The following is a 24,505-nucleotide window of genomic DNA, read 5'->3' on the forward strand; positions in this document are numbered from 1 at the left end:
CAGACTGGGTTTAATTCTGCACAATAAATCCCAAATAATGTTTCAGACAACAAAACTCTGAGATGAGGCCCCAGCCCTGCAAGGACTTTGCTGTTCCGTGTGTCCATCTCTTACCTCACACATCAGGCCCAGAGGAAGTCACTTTAAACAAGAATAACATTATTTTTCATTTTCTTTTGATGCTAACACTGTCACTGCCTTGGTTGTGGAAAATTAATAAGTGAAATGCCATTTAATGCCAAGGCAAAGGGGGAAAATGTCTCCTGTCCCGAGCAGAGTTGAAGACAAAGCTGCTCATTAATCCCCCTCTGCCCAATTAGCCCAAGTGGTTTCAGCTGCTGTTAATGACATCAGGTGCAGCCCATCAGGGCAGGGAAAATGACCATTATTTATTTTAACTTCTGGAAACTATGGGGCAGTTTAGCAATTTTTGACTGTACAAAATAAACTCTGTATTTCTTTTCTTTACAGTTTTTGTTCCCAGTGAGGTGTTTGGACACTTAGTCATAAAAGTGGGAATTTCTGGATATTTCTGAATTATTCAAGGTATCAGATTAATATTCCTACTCCTCTCAGGTCCCTTTAGACCACTAAGAGTCAAAAAACCAAATTTTTCCTCTCTGTCCCTCTTCAAGGAGAGGGAAAATGGTAAATTTTGTTCTCAGCATGCAGAGGTTAGTCCTGTCACACAGAATTCTATTCAATCACCAGAAGGAATATCTAACAGGACTTGTTTCTCTGAGTTTAACACAGGGCTTGAAAACTAACAGAAGTCATATTAAAAACCACATTTTATTTTTAGCACAGACTTTCTCAGCAACTGAACATGCCTTTGCCAGAGAAAAGATCTCCCTCAGCAGAGGAAACTCCACCCTCTGACCCTCACTGATATTTCTTTTATTTCCAGTGGGGAAAAGAAGATGCTCAAATGAAGCATCAACCCAAATTCCCAATCAGCCCCTTGCTATCACTTCTTTCCTGGCAGTCCCACCACACACAGCCAGAGTGCTTAAAATACCATAGAGATGATGTGGAGAAATGGGATAATAAATGAAAAGGAGATACTGAAATGATTACTAAAAATTGCTTAAAAAACTAATTGAATGTTGCATCATGCAGGAAGACAAAGGCATTTTAGTTTGAATTATGGAGGTCTGTCTAGGAAGCAAACCCTGCAAAATTCAGAATGAGCCCAACTCTGGCTTTTTGTTACACAGACTCTTCCTCTTGTATTCACTTTGACTGCAAGAGCTTTAATAACACCCAGGAAAACTCTGTGACAGAAAACACCTATTGTCCACCTCAGACTCTCATTAAATGCTTGAGTGGATGAAGAATGAAGATGGTTTGCCTTGCACAACACACTGACACATCTTCCACTTTTTATTAGAGAAAATTACAGTTTCTTTCCTGCCTCTCCACAAAATTTTGGAGTTTTTTTAGAACCAAAACACTCCTGACTGGAGAAATGCTCAAGTCCATACCACAAGAACACAGAATGGAACTCCTGAGCTGCACATGAAGAAATGTCCCCAAAGCCTCAGGATGTCCCACAGGTTTGGCTGAGCTAAATCTGAACTCAAGACTGTTTTGGGTGGACTCTGAGCACAGAGAGACAAAACTGGCTCAAGCACAGAGTGAGGGATGCTCAGGGATAATTTGTGTCTTTCCAGAACACCAAGTGCAGCTGGACTCAGAACTCCAAACCCAGAAATATCAGGCATTTCAGAGCACAGAGACTGAGCACAGAATGAGCTGCTCTAACAGTAACCCTGCAACAGAAACTGCTTCACAAAACAACAAATGAAAGGGCAATGCCAGATGCTGAGCACTGCAGACTCACACATGCATATTGCAGTTATCTGGTGATCCTCTGTTCGTGCCCAGGTGATAATTACCTGTCTTTCTGATGGTTCTAATGTGCTGTAAAACTCGTTTATTTCCCTTTCAACCGCAGCACTGCAGGTCCACAATGTTTATTGTGAAGGAGAACTACAACACTGAGGAGGTATTTGGATTACAGATTACTCAGAAGCTGCTTAAATGGAATATTCTGTTTTTCATCTGGGAGTTAAAGGAACAAAATTAGTCCCCAATATGAAGGTATTACCAATTTCCTTTAGACTTGACTTTCAGTTTTATAAAGTCTATTTTCACCTTCAAAATTCTTAATAATTGTGGCCTAATGCTGTGACAGCTCTGAAGGTGCCAGCAACTTGCTGGTGTTGACTTGAAACACTACAACAGCTGAGTGAAAAATATGAAGAATTATATATTGTTTTTTCTTCACGGTTTGCCTTCCCCTCCAGCCTTCACTTTTTAACTCCCTGGTCCCAAAGTTGCCATAAAAGTCTCCCCTCAGGCCTTTCTTCTGGCAGAATAGAAGGCAATAAATTGAAGTGCACTGCTGAAAAAACAAAACTCAGCACAGGGGTGCAGCAAACTCAGCCATCAGTCAGGCCTGGCCCCTCCTGCACGGGGAGCACATTCTGTCACACCAGACTGTGCTGGGGAGGGACGTGTGTCAGGGGCCAAGAATCTCTGCCACACCAGGGACCCTTCCCAGAGCTGCCCCCCAGTCCTGGGGCATGGAATGAATGCCCTTTGGGCACAGCCCTGAGCTGGGCAGCCCAGGGGCACTGAGGGCACTGCTCAGTGAGGGGCATTGCTCCTTTCCTACTCACTTGGCTTTGCTTTCCTCTCCTCCCACCCTGTGATCTCCCCAGCATTCCTCTTCAGTTCTGGAAGAAGAAAATCCCTCCATAATCCCCACTGCCCAACCTGTGGACTGGCCAACACTAAGCTAAGGCAAGAGGCATCACTGACTCTGCCATGCCTGTGTTAGTAATGAGATGGTTCCTTCCTTTCTGGGCATTTCAATCACATTAACTAATTAACACCCTCTGCACTCTCTCTCCTGCAAGTTCTTAACAGTGCAATTGGTTGTGTTACACACCACAGAGGACGTGAAACACCCCTGAGTTCTTTGTAAATGCACCCCTGACAGCCCTCCCTGTGCTGAAAGGCTTCAGCATCTCCCCACTGCTCACCATGAGGAACAGGGAAGCACCACAGGGCTGCTCACCCTCTCCTGCCTCCCACACTGGGATGGGGGGCAAAAGGGAGAAAACAGGCTGAGATAAACACAGTTTAACAGGAGAGAAAAGGAAAAAAATTAACAATAATATTCTCCTCTGGCAATATAACAAATTACAGCCTGATTGCCAACCCTCTCTCTCAAGTGACCTGGAAGAAGAACCATTTCAAAGAGGGCCCTAAGCAACAGCTGGTGTTTGAACAAGGGGACTGACTGTCCATGCAGCAGCCCCTGTGCCTGCCCAGACAGGGCAAGAGGGCAAAGGTGAGGACTGCACTGCAGCTGGGCACAGTGGGCACACCTGGAGCCTCTGGCACACAGTGCAGGGCAGACTCGAGGGTGACTCCCAGCATGGATTTGAAGTTGGGGACACAAAGGACCTGAAGTCCATGACACCCCAACTGAAAAAGAGACATTGGCAGGGGCTGGTACTGTAGCCCAGCATCTCTCAGCACCCTGACTGGCACCAGGGAGCTGGTGTTGACAGGGCAGGGCTGATCCAACTGATGCTCCGAGTAAGAGGGTGGCACGGAGCACAAAAACCCAGGAAATGCCAGTCACTCTGCAGCCTTGGAAGGGACCATGCACTGGCCAGAGGGCAAACAGTTCAGCACTGCCAGAGGAGGAGGAGGTGTGTGTGCTGCAGAGGCCCCACACTGGGTACCAAACAGCCCTGCTGTGCTTTGAGCCCAGCTGGCAACTGAGCCCACGCAGAGCTGCTCTGCCAGTGCCCCCACCCTGCCCTGGCAGGACAGCAGAGAAAACCCAAGGGCTGAGAAAAGGACAGTTTAATGGGTCAGGAAAGGAAAAAGAAAACAAATAAAGATAATAATACAACAGAATGCACAAACCCCAGTGACACCCAGTGCTGTTGCTGCCCACTGATGCCCAGGAGCTCCCCAGCAGCTGCCCCAGGCCAGCTCTGCACTCTGAGCACGATGCACTTGGTGTGGAACAGCCCTTTGGCCAGTCTGGGGCAGCTGCACCAGCTGTGCCCCCTCCCAGCCCCTTGTGCCCCTCCAGCCTTCCTGCTGGCAGGGCACAGGGAGCTGAGAAGGCCTTGACTTCATAAAAACACTATTTACCAACAACTAGAAACATCAGTGTGCTACCAACACAACTGTCACATTCAATCCCAAACTCAGCACCACCCCAGCTGCCAGGGACAAAACTGACTCTATCCCAGCCCAAATCAGGGCAGTTATGAAGGTATAACTTGGTTATTCCCCTCAGTACAGTAAGTATAGTCTCAATACAACTAATACAGAGAGAAAAATTTAATGAGGCCCTTCAGAGGAATTAAAAGAAATGTTCAGTGGTTGACTGACAAAACTTTCTAGCTGGGAGCAAAGTAATTATCTGCTGGTATACAGAAAGAGGGAAGGAAAAAGAAAGTGAATATATAGTCTTTTATCTAGATATCCCAATGCTTATTTTTTGATTAATAATTACACCAATAATTGAAAGGGAATTGCTTACACTGTGGAAAACAGAAACAAAGCTCAGAATCCCCCCTGCAGCTGATGGCAGTGCCATCCTGAAGCTGCAGCCACATCAGTGCTCTCCAAACAGCTGCCAGCTCAGTGGGGATGAACAGAATTGTACCTTACTGTGATCCCTGTTTCCAAAATCACAATTTCCTCAAGTCATTTCCAGGTGACAGGAGTCAAGTTGCTCCTGAGATGATAAACTCCCCTAATGTTTCAGGAATTGGGAGGGATCAAATCACACAGGACAGAGACAAAAGTCTCCCCACATGAGAAACAGCTGCCTTGAAATAATAAACAACAGAGAAATTAAAATGACCAGAACACAGGGGGTTACACACCCTTAATTTTAGAGAAAAGGAATAATCTTCACACTTAGGACTGAAGTATTTTGATCCTCTGCTATTCAGCTAAATATGAATTCCCTGCCAGACACATCTAAATCATGTCCTCTTACATTGCTTATTACAGTATTAGTTTGAGTAAATCTGTAATTTGAGTAACACAACTATCAGCACTATCATTTTTATAATTAAACACAGTAAGGAAACAGAGAAATTTGGATACATAATAATATTAACAGCAGCAATAACAAAACAGCATTTCCTCATTTCCACACTTCAGAGTGAGAATTTTCTACTGACAGCCCACTGGACACAAGGAGCATCCAGACTCACCTCTGCAACAGAGGATTTAGCAGTGGGCAGATGAAATGGGGCAAAGGCAAAAAGAAACAGGAGAACTTCTAAGTTCTGAACAGCATCTTGACTAATTTTCCACATACATGACTCAGCATCACTGGTTTGTTTATTAAAAAATAAATCATGCCCGGGTTTATTGCCACTTCTCTCTAAACTGCAGACAGTGCTCATGGCAAGCATCATCTCACTGATGGTTCTGACATGATGAGACCACTCAGACAGATGTCTGACTCTCCATGGACATTCTTTCTGCAGGAGAATTAAGCAGGGCCTGCAGCCTCCACTGCCTTTGCTCAATTTATGGTGGCAGAACTGTCCATCTGGATTAGTGTCTTCTGCCCTTTCAGAAAAATACCAGTGCCTGGAAGGCTTTCAGAGATAAATTATCTATGTGAAGGGATGAGTCCATGCTGACCTACTGATTTTTTTTTCTGTTAAGATAAACAAGGATTTTCCCCAAAAAGGCAATTATGTTTATGATCTCCATCCAAACCATGTGTTAAAAAATTGAAAGTATTAAATTATACTCTACTGACTGTCCCTAGAAGTTATAAGGTCTTCTGAAAGAAACTAAAAGGAAGTGACTTGGGAAATATGTTCCTGTTGCAGCTGTGATGCCTGGGCAGGAGCACTGAAGCCACTGAGAACCAGAGCTGGACAAGTGGAGCAGTTTGCAAACAGCAACAGATCTGCCCATTGCAGCACTGGGATAACATGGCAAATACATGCAGGCTTTGGGAAAAAAATCCTACAAGAATAACAATACCTTGCTCAGTGGTGCAGCACCAGAAGTTAAACAACACAGCCCAAATTCTCTGCCTCCCCAGAGCTGCCCTGCAGAGGGCCATGTCCTGTGGAGGGGCTGGGCACACAGCACCCCACACGGACCAGCTCTGTGCCAGCTCAGGGGCTGTTGCTTTCCTACACAAAGGCAATTAAATGACTTTATTAACATGAGTAACATTTCATTAAAGGATGCAGGGGTGGGAGTGCACAGTGCAGATGGTCACGTGCTCCTTCCCTTTCCTGGCAGAGGAACACACAGGTTACTCCAGGCAAGGAATGCCCAATCCAGTGCCTGCCCATTCCTGGGAATGCCCAATCCAGTGTCTGCCCATTCCTGGGAATGCCCAATCCAGTGCCTGCCCAATCCAGTGCCTGCCCATTCCTGGCAGAGCCCAATCCAGTGCCTGCCCATTCCTGGGAATGCCCAATCCAGTGCCTGCCCATTCCTGGCAGAGCCCAATCCAGTGCCTGCCCATTCCTGGGAATGCCCAATCCAGTGCCTGCCCATTCCTGGGAATGCCCAATCCAGTGCCTGCCCATTCCTGGGAATGCCCAATCCAGTGCCTGCCCATTCCTGGCAGAGCCCAATCCAGTGCCTGCCCATTCCTGGGAATGCCCAATCCAGTGCCTGCCCATTCCTGGCAGAGCCCAATCCAGTGCCTGCCCATTCCTGGGAATGCCCAATCCAGTGCCTGCCCATTCCTGGGAATGCCCAATCCAGTGCCTGCCCATTCCTGGGAATGCCCAATCCAGTGCCTGCCCATTCCTGGCAGAGCCCAATCCAGTGCCTGCCCATTCCTGGGAATGCCCAATCCAGTGCCTGCCCATTCCTGGCAGAGCCCAATCCAGTGCCTGCCCATTCCTGGCAGAGCCCAATCCAGTGCCTGCCCATTCCTGGGAGAGACCAATCCAGTGCCTGCCCATTCCTGGGAATGCCCAATCCAGTGCCTGCCCATTCCTGGGAATACCCAGCACTGCTGTCTACAAGAAATGAGAATATAAACCATGAGAGATTAGCACCAGCTCTTCCTGCTCTGTTTGACTCATTACTCTCCACTTCTCCTCAGAGATAAAAGAACAAAGGATCTCATAACACAGGATTTTTGAAGGACTACAGGGGAAAAAAAATAAAAGAGAGAAACAAAATCTATTAATTACAGATTTTCATCAGCCCTGGATTAGAGGCCTCATCTCCTTTGAAGGCTCTAATTCACTGAAAGAATAAATACTAATGCTACAAAGAAGAAAGAATGTAAAACTGGGTTAAATGGACAATTACCATTTTCCAAGTGATACTTCTAACCACAGAACTGCTAATGTTGTTCTAATAATTCAGCTCTTCACATCCCGTGTTCCCACAGCCCCCAGTTGAACAGGAGAGGGCAAATGAAGCTCTTTGCACCTCCTGTGAAAACAGCACCCTTCAGAACTGGGAATGAGGGAATGCAAACCAAACATAAAGGGAGGTTTGGGTTGTTAAACTTCCTGCCTTCCAAAAATTACATTTCTGATATTTTTTCATTTTCTCAGGTGTATAAAAGCACTCAAAATAACAAAAAGTACTGCAGCAGAGTGAGTTGCTTGCACTAAGCAGACTGTCCCAACAGCAGCTATTTATATTTGAAAACTTGCTATTTCCCAAGATGAGACAGTCCATAATAAATGAACAACCATTGCTCAGCTGCACTTCTCTAAACAATAAACTGAAGAAGCCAAATACCATCTCATTTATGTCCCAGCAGATGAAACACCCTATGGAATTCATGGTGGATACTGAGTAGGAGAAATACTTTGGTGAGCTTTGAGATATATAAGCAAAAGGATACAAGTTTTGATAAATTGCTTTGACTTTGGTGTACCAGGATACATAAATTGAAAGAAACAGGATTTTATTTAAATTGATTTAGGTTGCTGGCTGACTTCCATTCTTACACCAAAAGGAAATATAAATGTTATTTATGTCCATAATAATGAGATAATAATGAACAGCATTACTACAGGCATCAGTCTTGTACACTTTCCTGGTTTGAGATTCAGATTACAAAAATAACAACTTCAATTGTTTTGAAATAAATCAAACCATGCCTGCAGATATGACTGTTATTATTATTGCTTATAAATAGCTATTTTTAGCAAGAGAAATAGAGTCAACAGCCATCTACCTTCTACATCAAAAGAGGCAGTTTTCCTTGTGGGAGTTTAAGATGAGAATGTTGGCAGCCAGAAGTGTTGGAAGGAAGGAAGGAAGGGAGTGTTGGGAGGGAGGGAAAGAGAGAGGAGGGGGTAAAGAAGGAAAGGGAGATGGGGAGAAGGGAAACACCTGAAAATGAAAGATTAAATGCAATTTTCTTAATGGCCTCCAACCTGCAGGCTGAAGGAAGGGAAGGTCATGAGCAGTGTATAAGGAGAGTCTCAAGAAGTGGCCTCCAAATTTGCCATTTGACAAATAAATCAGAGACTGTTATTGCTCTATTATTAATAACTTGCATATTTCTTCACAATAAGTCTGACTTTGATGGAGTCACAAAAGTCTTAAAATGGAAACCAATTCCTGTGTGTGATCAGTTGCTGTTGGTGCCCATTCCCCCCAAACCTGAGGGAAAGCAGAGAAGACCTTCAGTATAACCATATTTTACCCTTCCCAACGATCTGAACAAGTCACTGATAGATGGAAACCCACTCAGTGACCTGGGGACACCCAAAGGCAATTCAACAACCACTTCACCTGCTGGACTGAAGCAAACCTGTAAGTGACTCATGGCACAGTTCTGCAGAGAATCTCCATTCCCATGCACATGTTTGATGTGCTCAAGGCCCCCCATGGCACAGGGAACTCCTCTTACCACTGCAGGGGGCACCTGGGGCAGTTTGGCAGCTGGAGTTCCTGGGCGTGGGTAGAACTGGTTAATGAACAGGCTGGGGAACCTGTACTGCTCCACCAGCCTCACTGTCTCCTGGAAATCTTCGTCTGTCTCTCCTGGAAAGCCACAAATGATGTCTGTAGCAATGGTAATTCCAGGCACTCTGTAGGGAAAGCAGAAAGGAAAACTTCACTAAGCAATGTCAAAGTCTTGCTGGTGTGCACAGACTTAGAAATCTTCCACTTTAGCTGCAGAAATTGAGACCTAAAATGGTTTTTGGAAACAAAAAAAAGAGATTTTAACACCATTGCTTGGTAATGATGAATGCATTTAGTAATCAGTCAAGAGGGAATGGAATAGAAGAAAAATATTGCAACAAATATTGGACTTGGATTGTGACAAGTGAAAACATCTGGATCGACTCTTCATTCAGAACTGGAGGAGATCAGCAGAACTTGTTATTTCTGGAATTCTGATTGGTTAACACATAAAATTTAAACCTTTTGAGACTTCTTCCACATTTTCCTTATGAAAAATCCCCAGCCAAGAGACTAAACTCTACTAGTTCCTTTTGTAGTTCCTGTATTCAGACTCCATAACCTGAGATGAAGTTAAAAGATGGCATTGGAATGGCAGGGAAGGACCATGAGATCAGCAACACTACAATTTGTTGGCTCATGGCAGGAGGAGAACATCACTCTGCAAAGCACCACCACCCAACAGCAGCTGCCACTTCCCAGCACATGAACACAACAGTCACTTCATCTGACAAAACCACTATAATGAAGTTATTCTGGCAATGTTAATGACACCATTGGCAACAGCCAAACGTTTATTACCACTGGTGGCAGCAACACCAGCCTTGCTAAAGCCTCGGTGGTTTCCATAGCAACAGGAATTCTGAGGTCCAATCAAGGCAGATACAATAAAATATGCTCTTTCTTTCCATAGCACAAGTTGTCATTCAGTTAAAAGGAAATTACATATTTTAAAAATTCATAAACTCTGCAAATGTCTGAACTCCATTTGCTGATAAGGTGTTAATTATCTTAGTAATTAGATTTATTCCTGGATGGAATTGTTACACACAAAGGAAAGGTTGGGTATGAAAAGAGAATAAGGACCACAGTGTATTCAGCACTGGCAATTAATTACAGTTCAATCCAGTATAACTGCCTGAAATATGACATTGCACAGTGCATTTTTATAGCACTGTTGATTATATTGTTTCAAAAGAAGTTTAAGAAGGGGAGAAAAGCATGAGATTTCACTCAGAATAAAACCCAAAGTGTCAAAAATCAAGCTCTCAGACTTTTACAAAGCACTGACGAACAAAAGTACAATTAGTTCCACATGAGAAACATAATTTCTTATTGAAAAAAAAGAGGGGAAAAAAGATGTAATTACAGAAAAATATAAACCACATCCACACTTGAAAATCAAAGTGACCTTTGCTCTGACAGCCTGAAAAAAAGCAGCACAAAATTCTGTATTACACAGATTCAGATGGTGTTTAAAAAATTGCCCCAGCTATGAAATAGAACAGAAAATTACACCAGAAAAAGCTCTCAGACATCAATCAGTCAATATTCAACTTTTTAACATGAAAGGCAGTTTCGAAACCAGGAAGTGGCTTCAAACATACAGAAATGTGGATGCCCCTTCTCAGCACAGCCACTGGATGTGCCCAGCCTGTCTCAGAATTCCTGAGTAAAAAATCACCAAAACCTTCCCAGCCATTTAAAAACCTGCAAAATTCTGACAAAGGCAAGAGAGATTGTGGGCAAGCATTTCATCTGCAATAATCAATCTTGCAGTATTGTTTCTCTGAAGACATGCAATTGTTTCCATTTCAAGTTGACTGTGAATTGGCAAATTTTACAATAAAATTGTGGACTTTCCGAAAAGAGCTGAATTTGAGGAATAACCAATGCCATGTGTAAGATAATGCAGCCCTCAGGCTTTGTGTTCCTGAACACTCCCTCATGTCCCTCTGCACACATCAAACATCAATCCCTCCCATCTGCTCAGGCAGGTTTATGCTCTGTCACTCTGAGCTGAACCAGCAGTGCAACCACAACCACCCTGGGCAACTCTCAGCACCCAAAAAGCAGCAGCTGCTTCCCCATACAGAGATGTGTCCATTGCATGTGATGCTGCAAGGAGCACACCCAGAACCAGTGCTGAGAGAAGAGATACCCAAAACTTCACAGAAAGGAGGACAAATACCTGTGAAAGAACACAGAGGAAAAGCAACATCTTACCCTGTACCTAAAGAGGACCCAAGGCAGAGAAAAAGGTTCTGTGCCTCCCAGAGCAGGGACTGATTCCTGGAAGTGGCTGAGTGAAGGATGTGCTGGGGTAATGCAGCCCTGAGAGTTTCCTCCTCCCAGCTCCCAGGTCTGAGCCAGCAGAGAGGAGTCTGAGCTGAGCTCGGGGCCAGCACAGGCAGTTCTGGAGCTCTGGCACCTCTGTGGGGTCCCAGCAAGCAGAAGGCACTGCAGGCACAGCCTCATGGGCACAGCTGGGCTGCTCTGCCCAGGGGACTCTGCCACCACCCTGGAGAAAACACACTGAAACAGCAGGAGATGCTACAGCAACAGACACCACACCCCAATTCACCAGTGAGGGACTCACAGAACTCCTGACGGGAGTGAAATACAGAATTCCTGCTCATTTGGTTCAAGAAAGAGAGAAAAGCATCAAGGTGCCAAAACTAAAGCAGTGACACTGCCCCCCTCACCCACAGAGATAAAGCATCAGGCTGCCAAAACTAAAGCAGTGACACTGCCCCCCTTGCCCATAGAGATAAAGCATCAAGGTGCCAAAACTAAAGCAGTGACACAGCCCCCTTTGCCCATAGAGATAAAGCATCAAGGTGCCAAAACTAAAGCAGTGACACAGCCCCCTTTGCCCATAGAGATAAAGCATCAGGCTGCCAAAACTAAAGCAGTGACACTGCCCCCCTCACCCACAGAGATAAAGCATCAGGCTGCCAAAACTAAAGCAGTGACACTGCCCCCCTCACCCACAGAGATAAAGCATCAAGGTGCCAAAACTAAAGCAGTGACACAGCCCCCTTTGCCCATAGAGATAAAGCATCAAGGTGCCAAAACTAAAGCAGTGACACAGCCCCCTTTGCCCATAGAGATAAAGCATCAAGGTGCCAAAACTAAAGCAGTGACACAGCCCCCTTTGCCCATAGAGATAAAGCATCAGGCTGCCAAAACTAAAGCAGTGACACTGCCCCCCTCACCCACAGAGATAAAGCATCAGGCTGCCAAAACTAAAGCAGTGACACTGCCCCCCTCACCCATAGAGATAAAGCATCAAGGTGCCAAAACCAAAGCAGTGACACAGCCCCCTTTGCCCATAGAGATAAAGCATCAAGGTGCCAAAACTAAAGCAGTGACACAGCCCCCTTTGCCCATAGAGATAAAGCATCAAGGTGCCAAAACTAAAGCAGTGACACAGCCCCCTTTGCCCATAGAGATAAAGCATCAGGCTGCCAAAACTAAAGCAGTGACACTGCCCCCCTCACCCACAGAGATAAAGCATCAGGCTGCCAAAACTAAAGCAGTGACACTGCCCCCCTCACCCACAGAGATAAAGCATCAAGGTGCCAAAACTAAAGCAGTGACACAGCCCCCTTTGCCCACAGAGATAAAGCATCAGGCTGCCAAAACTAAAGCAGTGACACTGCCCCCCTCACCCACAGAGATAAAGCATCAGGCTGCCAAAACTAAAGCAGTGACACTGCCCCCCTTGCCCATTTCACAGAGCAAGATCTCCAAGAAAAGCAGCAGCAAAATTGAGAAGCTTTCTGGAATTCACTTATGTGGATCATTTCATGTGGTTTTAGCTACAGGAAACATTTCCTTTAGCAATAACCATTGCAAACCAAATCCATGCTCAGGGAAGAAATTATGTAAAGGAGCTAAAATTATCACCTTCAGCTACTCACATGACCAGCTGGAATTCTTTTGGATGATCACATTTTCTTTCCACCTCCATTTCAGCAATTAACACTTAAATCCAGAAATGACTTTAAGCCACCAACTTGCTCTTCAGCAGGATCACCCCCATCCACCCCTCCCAGCAGAACAAAATGCTGGATCAGAATAAATAGCTACAAGAACTAATTTAAAACACTACATGGTCTTAGAGAAGGGTGTGAGAACTGCCTGTGCAATCCACAGTAATTAAGGCCAAACCAAAAAAGTGATGACCTGGCAACTTCTCAATTCATAAAGCAGAAATCTGCATTGAAAAAATGTGAGGGGAAAGAAGTGGAATTCTTATGAAAATGAAACTGATGTTCTCTGGACTGTTATTTCAGCATGATAAATAATCTTATATTTCAGAACATTTCTGCAGTATATACTCCTTTAGAGAGCATGCAAATGGAAGGAGGTTAATGGATGAAATGATTTGAAGGAGTGGGAGCTCATCTTTCCAGGCATCTCACTGTGCCACGTTGTGTTGGGGTGCAGGAGGTCTTTGCACCTTCCCCATGGCCACACACAGCCCTCCTGCAGCCCTTTCCCCTCTTCCCTTTGCCCTCCCGAGCCTGGTCCCACGGGATTTCTGACTCCAGTTGCTCACTGAGATCCCCGAGCTGGAGTTGGCACAAAGCACCAGAGAGCTCAGGGGGAGGCACTGCCCCTTCACAGGTGCCAGCACATGGAATCTCACCCTGCCTCCTCTGGGCTGAATGGAGATTAACCCAAGAGTGAAGCCATGGAAAAACCCCCCAATTCCTGACAGGAATCCAGACTCTTTCTGCTCTGAAATCCTCCTGCACTTCTCCCTCCTTTCCATGGACTGTGAATGCAGCACAGGACAACACACTCCTAATTTAAGTGTCTCATTAGGGGCCTAAACCTGACCCTAATTTCTGAAGCAGAGGGTGTTCCATCCTTCCCAGTTTGTGATATATCCTAAATTACACAATGGATCAACAGGCTCCTAATAAATGGCCATCCACTGACAGTGTTTTCCTTGGTAATCTTTCCCATATGTGTTTAAAGGCAGTCCAGGATGTGCAAAGTTCAAAATTTCTGTGTCAGAAAAAAGGGGTTTTAGAGCCCTCCCATCATCTGCTCCCCTGATTTACACCCGGAGAGAAAGGGGAGAGGACCTTGGCTCAGGGACAACAGGAATGTCACCAACATTCCTGGGGGAATCCTTTGGGATGGCAAAGACTGAGCCTCGTGGCCAGAGAGCACCTCCCTTGGTGCAGCTCATTCCAGTGTATGTCACATTAATATCTAAGGAAATATGTAAGAAAACAAGCAGTTCTTGTAAGAAAACAAGCAGTTCACCACAGAGCCTGTGCTGTTCTTTTTCATAGGAAGTTTCATCTAATGCTGCCAGTTCCTTTTCCAGGGTTCAGCTGCTTTAGAAACACAATGACACCATCACAATTATCACCACAATTGTGCCACAAGACTGGGAGATTTTGCATTCAAATGTAGGGTGAGTAGGGAAGATCCAACCATGAGTTCTCAAGGAAGGTATTTAAAATACTACTATAAAATATAGCAATAAAAATATAAATGGCAAGACAGGAGAGACATTTCACAGACTGCAATACCATTTAAAAGAACAGACAAATGGCAAAATATTGGTGTGAACCTGCCCAGAGAGCCAGACCTCAATAAATAATGCAAAGCAGTGTCCATTTCCACTTTTCTAGTTAGTTTTAGTATCTTTGAGTTCAAGCTTCAAGTCTGAGAGCCCTTATGTTTGAGTCTATCAAACTGTTCATCAGATTGAGCCAAAGATGAATTTACTGCATTTTGATTGAATTTCTATTGAAATGGTCCTGCAAAACCCCTAAATGTGTCCTCACCCAACAGAGTCAGATCCTGAGGGAAATGGTGAAAGGCACAGCCTCGCTCTTAGAAGAGTTTATTTAACAAACTACCAGGCCTAAACTTAATTGGTTTTAAACTGTGTTGCATCTTAGTTTTTAGATCTTCTGTTTTAAATATTTTTCCCAAATTTAGACCTGTTTTCAATGCACATATTTTTATTCAATCCAACAGCATAAGAGTGCACCCTGGCAGGACACCTGTGAACATGTTTGCTCCAGGTATGTGTTCCCCCTGCCAAACAAGCACATCATTCCAAGTCCTTTAAATTGCTCTCTGTTGCTGCCTAACACAACACCAGGTTGTCTCACAAATCAGTTCTCCTTCACATCTCAGTCTGGCTGCATTAAACAAAGAAGATAACTTCATGTAGTTATTGTATGGAAAAGTCTGTAATGGTTTCATCCAGAAGTCAACTCCCCTTCACTCAGCTATTCACTAGCAGATATTTAATATTTTGTTTATGTATGTAAAATGCATCATTTTAATATTTTTTATAACTTATTTTCACAGCTTGGATCACATCTCTCTGAAACTGATGCCCAAGGTACAAGAGATTGTAAGTTTGCTTTGACTGAAAAATAACAAACCAGACAAATAAACCCAGCCACGACCCCAGAGAACCAGCCAGAGTATTCCTGCAGAGCATCCCTGCAGATGCCCTCAGGAGAGGTAAATACACAGGGGAGAAGAACTGGCAAGAGCATTAAATCCCACCATTTAGTCTGGAGGTGATTCCTGGTGAAACACTTCACTCTTCAGGGTGTGCTGCTTGTTCTGGCTGGGGTGGTTCATTTTCCTCACACACTTGGGGCCATCACTGGTTTGTGTAACTCACTTGGGAAGGCTGGAGGATGGATCTGTGATGGAGATGCACAACCTGACAGTCCTCAGAGTGTAACTGAGAGTGAGAACAGGCACTTTCTGGGACTCTCCTTGTCCAAACCCACCTCCTGCCCCCAGAAGAGCTTTCAGAAACTGGGCTGAGTGGCCCCTGGGGCAGCTGCAGACCTGATTCCCAGAGCTCAGCTGGAGAGGGCACAGCATGGAGGGTGTACCCTCTGTGTGAGTGGGGACTTGCTTGTCCTTGGAACTGGGGAACAGTGACCCAGACAAGGAGTGTATTTCATAATTAGCAAGGCTCACAATGCCTGAGGATGAAAGAACACACAGGTTTTACCCTCTCCAAACAGTCCCAGGGAAGGAGGCTGCAGCTCCCACTGATGCAGTCCAAATGGAGAAAAAATTGTGTCATACTTCCCGTTATAAATTTCCTTCAAAAAGCCCCCAAACAGTTACAGTTTGGACTGACTTTACTCAAAAATAAGGTGTTCTACAGCCCTCATAAACATGAAACATTTTCAAGAACTTCATTACGGATTTATAACTTCAGATCATTATTGTTTTATGATTAAAAAATGAGTGACTTAAGACAAAAAGCTCAACATCCTTAGACTTCATTTCCATTCAATCTCTAATAAATACCATCTGCTGTGTACTTTGGGGATATAATACCCGTCAAAAACTCGGCAGTGTTATGAGAGCCGGCACCAAGTTGATCTGAAATGCATATTTGAACAGATGTGTTTAAATTACATCTCTCTGTCTCTCCACACACAGAAATTCAGAGTAAGCGTGTGTTGATTTGAAATGCATCAAAAAGGGATTTGGAGATGCATCCAAAGTGAACAGCATCTCAGTGGATCAAGGCTCACATTACTAAAGGTCAGCCCTAAAAATAAAGTTTGAATTTATTAAGGGGAGCACCAGGGACTGTTCTTGGGAGCTGACAATGTTTGCTGCACTGAAACAGCCACTGAAATCACTGATTTTCTGTGCTCCTTTAACATCAGAGCTGTCAGGAATGGTCAGAACTCACAGACCTCAGCTGAGAATGTGGGACACTCTCTCAGTCTGACACAGTGCCCATCACCAACACTGAGCACTTGGGCTCTGAGTGCCCAGCCAGGGACAGCCACTGAGCACTTGGGCTCTGAGTGCCCAGCCAGGGACAGTCACTGAGCTCCTCACCAACACTGAGCACTTGGGCTCTGAGTGCCCAGCCAGGGACAGTCACTGAGCTCCTCACCAACACTGAGCACTTGGGCTCTGAGTGCCCAGCCAGGCTGCCCCAGGGACAGTCACTGAGCTCCTCACCAACACAGCACCCAAACCAACAGCATTAACAGCCTTTGGGGCGTGATGGAACCAAATGACAGAGCTGTAAGGGGCGCTCCATTAACAAGTGCTAATTGAAATGAAAAACAATTTTCTGAACTTGTCTTTCTGCCTCTCTATAACAGACAGCCCTGCAGTGTTCCAGGGACTTTGCAGACAGTCTTTTTGCCTCTCTATAACAGACAGCCCTGCAGTGTTCCAGGGACTTTGCAGACAAGACAGAGCAATCCAAAGGTCCCCTAAGCCACCAATCTGCTGCCAGCAGTGGGCAGTGAAGCAGCCAGGGAAGCCTTTAGGAATCCCCTCCTCCTCCCAACAGCTGGATTTTGCCAGAGGTGTTTTGTAACCAGGAGCCTCTGACAGATCACTCCTCCACTGACTCCCCCAGGCTCCCCTTGAATCTGAACCCCTCCATCACAACCACCTGACAGAAAAGAAAAAAATCTCTCCTGAGGTTGCCCTTTGCTGCTGTCCCCCAATTGCTGTGCTGGGAGAGACCAGTAACAACTCTGGTCACCTCCCTGGTAGTGCCCATGATCTCACTGCCTGTTCTGGTCCCTCTCCACCAGCTCCTCTGCAGAGTGAGGAGCCCGGAGTGTCCTCGGTGTGACAGACCTGCCACTCTGCTGACTCTGCCAGCCTTCAGTGACACTGCCCAGCATGACATGCCCTTTCTGACAGCATGTAATGATACAGCACAGCAGCATAAACATCTCCTAAAGTACTTCTAGAATTTAGAGAAATGAGCTGCTTTTAAAATTTCACTTTCAGGTTTGGGTGAATTTGGTTTTCAGTAAGCACATAGGAAAAAGTAATGGGAAAGGACAAGAGAGAAACACCAATGATGGCTGTTGATTTGTAAACCAGTGCAAGTGCAGCATTGGGAAACACTCCACACCTGGAGAAATGTCACATCTCAGTTTCATTGAGACACAGAACTTTATAAGAACAGCTGAGTTCTGAAATGTACTTTGAGAGCAGAGGCTGCCACAGAGGCCACAAATGGGGAAAATCCCTTCTCAGTGCTAAAATTCAGGCAAAGAGGACTCAAACTGCTGCTTTTCTCTGCTGTGGGAAAACAGAAATTGCCAAACAAAAGATGGAGAAAACAAATTTTCACATCAACAAGACAGAACCACTCCCACTGTACCTGCCCCAGTGAAGCCCAGGATGACCAGATATTCACACCTTCAAATCGGCATCAGCCTCCACTTCTTTCTGAGCTGTTACTGAACAGAGACTCAGAAAAGTAACTGTGATTAAAGGCCACTGAGTGCTGAATGTCTCCTCACAAACAGGCTGAGCAGAGATGCCACCTCAGAGAGGCCAGGGCTGTGCAGCTGGGTATGAACAGCTGAGGAACCACAGCCCCCTCTCAGGGTATTATTTCCCCCTAAGGGAGGAATCTGATGGAAGGGAACAACTTGGTGCAGAAACACACTGGCTGGTGAGGCTTTAGCACATAAATCAGCTACAACTGAAACCAAAAAGAAGGTCAAGCACTTTCCAAAGACAGGCCAAAGTCAGCAGTGTGGAAGCAGAAGGGAACAGAAGAAGCTGTCAAAGGAGTAGGAGTAGGACAAGCTGCAAGACTTTAACAAGGAAAGTAAAATTTGAAGCAGAACCAAGAACTGATCAAGGAAAAAAATGAGGAACTAACATTGCCATTGGGCCAGATGTTTTATTCCAGGGTTTTGGTTGAAGATCATTTATATTAATAAGTTGTGCAGCACAAAGAAGGAGAGGGGAATGGCTCCTGTGAGACAGACATTAAAGCCAAGGAGATTTTGAGAAAGACACTCAGCTCAAAGGAGTTACCCCCAAACAGCTGATGGATTTCAGACACACAATCCTTTCACATCACAAGCTACACAAACAATCTGACTGGAATTGTTTTTGGTCTTATTCCTTCATGAGAAACCATCCCATGAAAAGGTTCCCAGTTGCAAATGTCAGCAGGATCAAGGCTGGGAGGAAACAGCAGTTCCCAACATGCCTGATGGGCACTAAATGTAACAGCTCCACTCCATTTCCAAAGGACCTACTGAAATCCAACTTGTGCCACCCCAGCTGGTCATTAATTTGATATTTCAGGGGATGGATCCCATTAAAAAGGAAATAGAAAACCAACAGAACAGCATTTTGGATAGCAAGATGTGACAGCTGTAATTGTGCACCCTTATCCAGAGATGTTCCCAACTGCAGATTCCAAACCTGTAAACTGTCAGGACCAAGAGCTGCACAGAGGATGAAGGGGCTGGGAAATGTTTTAAAGGAGGCTTGAGATTTGTGGCTTCATAAAAGGAAGATCTGAAAGGGTAAAACCTTTCACTATCACTGCTCTACAACATTTTTGTCTCCTTAAAGAGCAATATTTGTACATGACCACATGAAAAAAGGAACTACCACTTCTGTGAGCAGTGAAAAACCAAATTTGAGTAATAATAATGATAAATTTGTCAGTTCTAAAAGTAAGTGCAGCATTTGGTTCAAAATATCACACATAAACCCTCCCCACTCCATAATTCCATAATTTTCCAGTTTCACTCCATTTTTACACTGACAAATGGGACTGGATGGTCCTGAAACCTCAGACTCAAGGACTGTGATGTGCTCAGAGCACAACCTGATGTATCTTCAGAACTCAATTTCCAGAGGTAACATTTCAGACTTACAATCAACGTTATCTCCCCATGAAGCCACAACCCATGAGTTTAGTTCAAAGAAATCCACTGTGCTTTACTAATGAAAGCTTGATAAGATAAAGGTAATTACAGTTTGATACAATCATATTTCAATCAACATAATGCAATATTAACTTGGATCACTGGGAAAGAGAGAATTTATCTTGCAAGAATTAAAAGAAATGATGAAGTAACTGTTCCAAAGGACAGGTGTGCAAAGAGTTATTGATCTGCCCATGTGAAACAATAACTGGAACAATGTCCAGACAGAGCTGGGCATGCCTGGGAGGGTGCTGGGCACCCCTGGAGTGGCAGCACAAACTGCCCACTCACCCGTGCCATGTCCTGACAGAAATCTGCATTTACAGACAGCACAGCAGGAATAAAAGCTGTGAGCAAGCACAGGAGAGTAGAAGAGATTCCCTTCAATCACTGAACTGGTGCTTAACAGCAAAGTATTACATTATAGAGCAGCTAATAAAAGAAATTCTAGAGATAAATACCATGGCTTGTCTTCCAAGTGCAGGAATGGGCTCAGCCTGCTGTGCAGTTGAGGGCACTGGGCAGGAAGAGCAAAATCACCACAAAAACAGCTCTGAAATCTCCCAGTTCACCCCTCAGAAAGAGGATTTCAGCTAGACAGGCTCTCACACACTTTATGTTCTCACCCCTTTGGGAAGAGCTTCCTTTGTCTACAACTGCCAGGAGGTTAAGAGCATTTCTTTATAAAAGACAAAACCTGTGGAATATACTTGGCTCAGAGAAAGTAATTAATAAATGCATTCCTTGAAAGGTTTAGAAGGAGAACATTCAGACTGATGCATGCACCTCATCCTGCACAAACAGGACATCACAAGCAAAGGCAAGAGGAGAAAAGCTGCTATTTAAATGCAGGCTGCAGTGACAGATGCTTTGTCAGGGACAAAGTTAACCCCCCCAACCCACCAGGCACTGCTGCCCCAGGATGCTCTTCCCCATTTCTCTGTTAGTTCAGTGAACTCTTTCAGGGTGTCACCAAGTTGCAGGTGCCTTAAAAGTTACTAAAATTAGCAGAGTTTGTCTTGCTGTTACCAGCACAGCAGCACGTTCTGGCACAGACAGAAACCCTAAATAAAGGCCTGTCAAATATATATGTGTGTCCAGGTGTGGTTTTGGGAAGGACTCTGCCTTGGACAGTCACAACTCACACTCATCCAAGCAGTGGCTTTGCTGCCTCAAGGTGGGCTCTCCATGTGGGAAATCAAAAAAAATCAGACCAACTTAAGAGGAATAATGCACAGCAATATGAGAAGTATCAGCAAATAATAACAGCAAATCTATTCAGGAAGTCCAAATAAAATTTCCAGGTTTGGCAAAGCTCAATGGAACCCCCCCAGCTATTCAGAGAGAAGGCTGAAAGGAGCTCACCTGAACCACTGGGGGCCTGGATGGGTCAGATGCCTTCCAATGAGCAGACACAATAAATGTGGTGCAACACAATAAATGTGGTTCTTTAAAGAAGGAAAACAGCCAGAAAATAGAACTTTCAGACAAGCCCATACTGCAGGGAAATAATTAAGGCAATTTGATGTGAGCAGTTACCTGATTTGACCCATCAGTGACTGAAAATTAAAACAAGAATTAGCAGAAAATCATTAATATGCTGTTATCACTGCAGAACCATCAAAGGCAAAATTAAAAATATGCTTGATGAAGAACTCAGAGATATGACAGCCTTCCAATTATGGCATCCACTCTTTGGCATCACTGAACCATTAACACTGGAACAGGGAATGGGTGAAAATTGTATTGAGGGAATAAAGTTTCAGGTAAATTTAATGGCAGTGGAAGATGAATAAAATGTAGCTGAGAAGAGTAACTTTTTTTGTTATATAGGAATAGAAGTAATTAGACAAGACAGAGGATCGATACCAGTTGGGTTTGGCAACTTGATTCAAAGCACAGGAGGAGCATCAGAAGATTAAGAGAAACAGATTTTCTTGTTCCTTGGCACTGTAAGACAGAAAGAACTGGCACATGAAATGCCAGAACCCAAACAGGGTCTCTGAGGCTCCCACACCAACAACATGAGGCAGGATGATGATCACTGAAAAAGAAATAATCAGGATGGAGCAAAGCAACTGCTCAAGAACTGGCACCAGTCTCTGTTTATAGGGGAAAATGGAAAACTTCAGCAAACCCCAAAGAGTTGGGAAAGGCCAAACCAGCAGGAGTCAGGGAAGAGATGGGAAAAGCTGCTGAGAGACCCTGAGGAGACTTGTCTGAACTGTTCACCAAGGGCACAACAGGCCAGGATTGCTCTTGGGGTTCTCCCCAACACACAGAAAACAGAATTCAGGCAGGACACAAAATGAGCCAAAAATGCAGGAGAATTAAGGAAAAAAAGCAGAGCACATTGACTTGTCTAAAATAACTGAATTTAGGAAAGAAATAATCTGAAGATTATTGTGAGTTTCTGGCTCAGGATTCAACTATCAGAAAGAGATCCAGTGCAATGTGGGTTTTCTCTCAGAAAATAAAGGCAGTTTGTTTATTTATGAAGGAAACATCCATCAGAAAACAAACAAAAAACCCCAACAAATAGGAAAAGTCAAATCTATTTCAGCTCAGAAATTACATTCTTATTTCAAGGAAATAAAAACTGACCATGTCAGAGGGAAAACCTCAGGACAGAAGTTTAAAATGAAAGGATAAAATAAGAGAAAGAATTCATTAAGAGTATTAGAGGAGGATTTAAACCAAAGGGGGAACAAGTTCCTGTGACTGGGTTAACAAGAGAGAGCAGGAGGCTCAAACTTAACCACAAGTCTAATGAAACAACAGTGACTTTCTGTGCAAACTCTATGCAGGGAATGGGGGTATAACCCCTACAGATGCCACATTACAAAAGAAAAGAATTAAAAATGCCCAGCCATTGTCACTGGATAATCACAGTTGGAATGCACATTTAATTCAATCAACAAAACAATTTTTTGTTCTTAAAAATTATTTGAACATTTGCCTTGGGGGGAAAAATGTTTATTTGCATTATTAATGAAAACAGAAAAATATTATCTCACTTAATGTGCTAATTACTGTACTTCACTTTAATACTGTCAAGTGAAAGCTGCAGTTTGTGCAAACATACATTCAAAGACAGATTTCAGCTTCTGTCATTCCTGTTATGATGAAAGCCCTCCAAGTGCCTCCAGTAACTTTGCATTCTGTAGGAAGCAGAACTAAATGGTCCAAGGGAACAACAGACCAAAAACATGTTGACTTGTTGTTCAGAGGACACTGAAGGCAAACAAATCAGGAATGGGAACCTTAACACAGCCAGGTCTGCTTTTTTACACCAAACTGCAACATTTTTGAAGACAAACCCCAGAGAGCTCAGCCACTCTCTCTGTGCATCACTTGGAGATGCTCTGGCAAAGCACAAAGTGACATCATTGCACCCTCTGCCTGCTGTGCCCACTGGACTGGAATTATTCCACACTCAGAATCTCCTCTTCAGTGTATCTAACAGTTTCTATAGATCTGTATTTTATGGTGAATCCACAGTCTGGGAACTGTTTCAACTTGTATGGATTGTTTTTATACACATAACTCAAATTTTAGTGTCTTATTACAGATACAGAGCCCCCCTTCAAGGGAAAGAACTGAATTTAAAACACAGACAGTAGGTGTGACCTGGGGCCGTTTCAGGGCAGATGAGCTCAGTCAGGTAGGAAGTGAATGCTGCAACAAACCCTTTTCTGTTTCTAAACCTGCTTGTACAAGATTTAGAACTGCTGTGCTCATTAGGACAGGCAAAAATATGGAAAATTAAACATTCAAGTTTAACCTGCACTATGTTTAGATTTTATGTGCTGAGAGGGGTTAATACAAAGTCACCAACAGAAGATATGAAATAGTTCAATTTCACCAAAACTCTCCAAAATAGTAAACATTCAAAAGATGCCAACAAAGCCTCATAATAGTTTGGTTTAGGAAAATCAAAGTTTTGATTCATTTCCTATTAGAGAGTTAAGGAAATAATCCAATTGAGTGGCAGTGAAACAGTTTCTCATTTCCTTTCATCCTCAGTTTGAGCTGAAAATGATCCTCAGGGAAAGCACAATCACTCCCTGCTAATTCCTAATTAATGTTAATTGCCCAGGGATTGCAGGCACTCACCAAGGGAGGACACAGGGTGAGAAAACTGCTCTGAGAGACACATCCCTTGGCTCTCAGCAGCTCCTACCAAAAAACCAAGGGAAGATGATGATACCCCCCCTTCGTGGGTACACAATAAAACACTAAAGAAAGCAGATAAACAAATAAAATTGTATTTCAAGACACCTAAAGACAACCAGACCTGTGGTAAAAGGAGCTTGTAGCCATCAAAAACTACACCCCAAACACGAGGGTCAAGTCTAGACACAAACTTTAATGCACCTTTGTGCTCTGTTTGGTGAAAACCAGCCAGTTTTAGCTTTCAGTGCTACCTCAATCCTCTTTAAAAACAGCCAATTCATTTAAAACATAAAAGGAGACTCGTTTGGTAAAGTGATCAGCTCAGACTGCAGGAGCAGCCAAAAGCCAGAGCAAGGAGAGGAGTCTGGAGACTCAGGTGTAACATTACAGAGAAGGACTAAATACATCAGCAGTTTCCTCAGCAAACATCACTGGGAACAAATGACATTTGCAGCAGTTCCACTGACAGACCAGATGTACAAGACCCAGTAAAATGCCCAGATCTGAAAGCCTTGTCATGGTTTGGTGGATTTGCACACCTGCCAAAGGAGCTCAGCAATGTCTGAGAAACAAAGTGCATTCTGAGGAAGGCAATGAAACACATCCACACTAAGGGT

The 24,505-nt window shown here is 44.1% G+C and overlaps 1 protein-coding gene across 2 annotated transcripts in view; it reads right to left on the reverse strand.

Annotated features, from left to right (window-relative positions):
* The window catches only part of CDKAL1 (CDKAL1 threonylcarbamoyladenosine tRNA methylthiotransferase), a 278,423-nt gene that overhangs the window by 61,313 nt on the left and 192,605 nt on the right, over positions 1 to 24,505 (reverse strand). For both annotated transcript variants that reach the window (XM_071553173.1, XM_071553174.1), the window contains exon 12: positions 8,915 to 9,095. In XM_071553173.1, coding sequence (XP_071409274.1) covers positions 8,915 to 9,095 — 181 coding nt within the window. The remainder of the gene's footprint in view (positions 1 to 8,914; positions 9,096 to 24,505) is intronic.

Source organism: Pithys albifrons, chromosome 4, assembly GCF_047495875.1.
Source record: "Pithys albifrons albifrons isolate INPA30051 chromosome 4, PitAlb_v1, whole genome shotgun sequence".
NCBI lineage: Eukaryota > Metazoa > Chordata > Aves > Passeriformes > Thamnophilidae > Pithys > Pithys albifrons.